The sequence below is a fragment of the Elephantulus edwardii genome, unplaced genomic scaffold, assembly GCF_000299155.1.
Source record: "Elephantulus edwardii isolate Elephantulus edwardi_28Jun2011 unplaced genomic scaffold, EleEdw1.0 scaffold00085, whole genome shotgun sequence".
Classification (NCBI taxonomy): Eukaryota; Metazoa; Chordata; class Mammalia; order Macroscelidea; family Macroscelididae; genus Elephantulus; species Elephantulus edwardii.
The window spans coordinates 14,131,529-14,134,186 of NW_006399835.1; the positions used below are offsets into that span (position 1 = coordinate 14,131,529).

General features: G+C 43.9%; 1 protein-coding gene across 1 annotated transcript in view; it reads right to left on the reverse strand.

Moving 5' to 3' along the window:
- The window catches only part of LOC102845316 (cell cycle control protein 50C-like), a 36,118-nt gene extending 34,113 nt beyond the window's left edge, over positions 1-2,005 (reverse strand). The window contains exon 1 of the mRNA XM_006890041.1: positions 1,814-2,005. Within this exon, the coding sequence (XP_006890103.1) occupies positions 1,814-2,005 (192 nt within the window). The remainder of the gene's footprint in view (positions 1-1,813) is intronic.
- Between the last annotated feature and the right edge of the window lie 653 nt (positions 2,006-2,658).

The following is a 2,658-nucleotide window of genomic DNA, read 5'->3' on the forward strand; positions in this document are numbered from 1 at the left end:
CCTTCCTTCCTTCCTTCCTTCCCATTGATTTGAACCACGTGCCTTCTGTACTTCTTATCACTAGGCCACCAGAGCTCCCCTAGTCTTTCACTTTCAGTTGTCCCTCTCTCACTCACTCATTGATAGTGAGTTGGAACCTTCACAAAGTTGACTCTCCAATGGATTTTTGAAGGCTGTAAATCATATGGGAGGAGATTAGTAATTTCTCTTCCTCAGAATTGCTGGTAGATTCAAACTGTCAAAGGTGCCACCTTTGGGTTAACAGCACAAATCCCAGTGGACTCCCCAAGTGCTCCCTCAATTATCCCTAGGAGTATTAATATATTGGCCTGCAATGTCATGAACATTATAATGTGAATTGGCTAACTTAATAGCAGGATCCTTTTGAGAGCAGAGTATAATTAATGAAAAGGAGGGAGAAGTGACTGGAGTTCTATTATGAGTAAGGGAAGGGTTTGCTTGTCAAACGGCAAGACTCACAAGGATTTATGAGCACTTAATTCCTAGAGAGACACACTGCCAGGGGCCAGGAAGAGGGAAACAGAAAGCAGCAGAGAAATCTAAGTGGAGAGATAGGGCAGTGAGCATTGCTGGGAGGAGGGTGGGACCTGAAAACACATTTTAATCTTTGAGACCCTCACTAACTTAACACATTCATTCAGTAGATAAGTGCGGGCAATGCTCCAGGAAGAGGCTGGGGAAACAATGACCAAGCCGATCATAGTTGAGTTCCCTGTTCTATCCACCCATATCTTACCTATTCTATCATTAACTCATTGAGGACCAGAACAAAGTTTTAGAATCAATTCCACATACCCTACAAATCTTAGCACATTAGATTCTCCTAACAATTAAATCAGTATTGATTAGTTTTCATCATAATTTTACCTTTTGCCTTCCGGGGAGAGGGAATAAATACATCAGTTCTCTGTGGCTGTCTTCAGAGAGGTCAGACTGGGTTGGGATGCCCGGGAACCTCCTCACAGCTGATCTCCATGACACATTTATTAGATTGCATTCAGGCATGGCTGAGGTAGCTGTAGACCAGCTCCTGTCTCCCACTCCAAACCAGTTGGTAGGATTTGCATCCTCCAACAGCTTGCGAATCAAATTGTGCCTGGGGGATATGCCCTGAGCTTAAAGGTTTCTCACTAAGTAGAGGTTGGTGGATTTTATGAAGTATTCGTACCAGGAAGACTTGGGGTTTTGCCTTTCCTAAATTCATGATCTCAGAGGAAGTTCATTACCAAAACACAAGACATAATTCTTCCCCCTCCCCCCCTTTCTTGAGGAGGAGATTGCCCCTCCTTCAGTGAAGCATCTCGGGATTCCAAATGAAAGCCTTTGGGATTGCAGCACAGCTTCTTGCCACTAGGCCACCAGAGCTCCCTTAAAAGACCTAATTCTTGAAAGTGAGAAACATTGAAGCCCTAGATCTTGACTGGTCATCTCTTTTGAGTACTATGATTTATGGGTGCCAGGCAAACATTTAGTCTTGCTTCTCCTTATCCCATCTCTGGCAGTCACTTGTTCAGGCCTCCGCCAACATGCAAAACTCCCAAGATTGCCAGGACTTTGTGTACAAACATGGCCATCATGGGAGTGACCATTCTGGGGAAGGAGTCTGGATGAACAAAACTTCCACAGAGAGGCCCTGTCCCCATCACAGTCATGCTTGCTGGCTGCAAGAGGGATGTTCCCATCCTGTCTCTTCCCTGCTGAGTGGCTCTGCTCTTAAACGGACCATTTATATTTATAACTCCATGGCCAAAAAGTCTTAGAAATGACATTAAAACTTTAAGATAGAACAAACCTCTATTTCTTTGACACTCTTTGCAGACAGTATGAGGATGACGCCCAAGCTGAGAAAGAATAATGCCAAGGTAAAAAAAACCGAGAGGACTCTGGCGGCGGAGAGCCGCAGCTGGCAGGCCGGCAGTTGCTGCTGCTTTATGGCGGTGCTGCCTGGCAACCTGGACAGGACATGCCGGGGTCTCTTCTTCATTTCCATTCTGTGGGTGATTCAAAAGATATAGTTTAGGGGCATGGAGAACATTACAATCCACAGTAATACCACATAATGGCAATATTGAAATTAGTAACAAGGAAATGAAGCTTCCTTTGCAGTTACAAAGTCTGCTTCTTGGAATTATTTAGTAACTCTATCTGGTGTTCAGCTGGGACACAGGCCTGTCAGTTAGTCATTCCTAGGTATATTTTCCTTAGGCTCAGGACGATTTTGCTAGATACTGTGCTTTGGAGGAAGAGTCTTAGCCAAGTCTGTAAGATTCTATATCTGGTGGCACTGGGACTCAATTACAATGAACTGTTTCTGGGATGTGGTGACTAATTCAGGGCAAGTCTTCTCTGGAAGTGGAGAAAGTGCCTATATCTTTAAGAGCCTGCCAAATTCCCTTAAGATTAATTAAAAGCAAGGGAAGTTGGAAAGAGAGCCTTTTTTCTCAATGTGGCTGTCACCTAACACAAGAATACAAACCAAGCTGGGAAACACTCTCAGATTACAGCTAACTTGGCTACTTGTGATAATGAAGAAGGCAGATGCAAAGAGAGAACTGAAGAACACAGATGTCTAATCTCAGCAGCTTCCAAGTTTTCATGCAAAAGACGAGAAGAAAACGTAGAGCAAAAACATTTCTC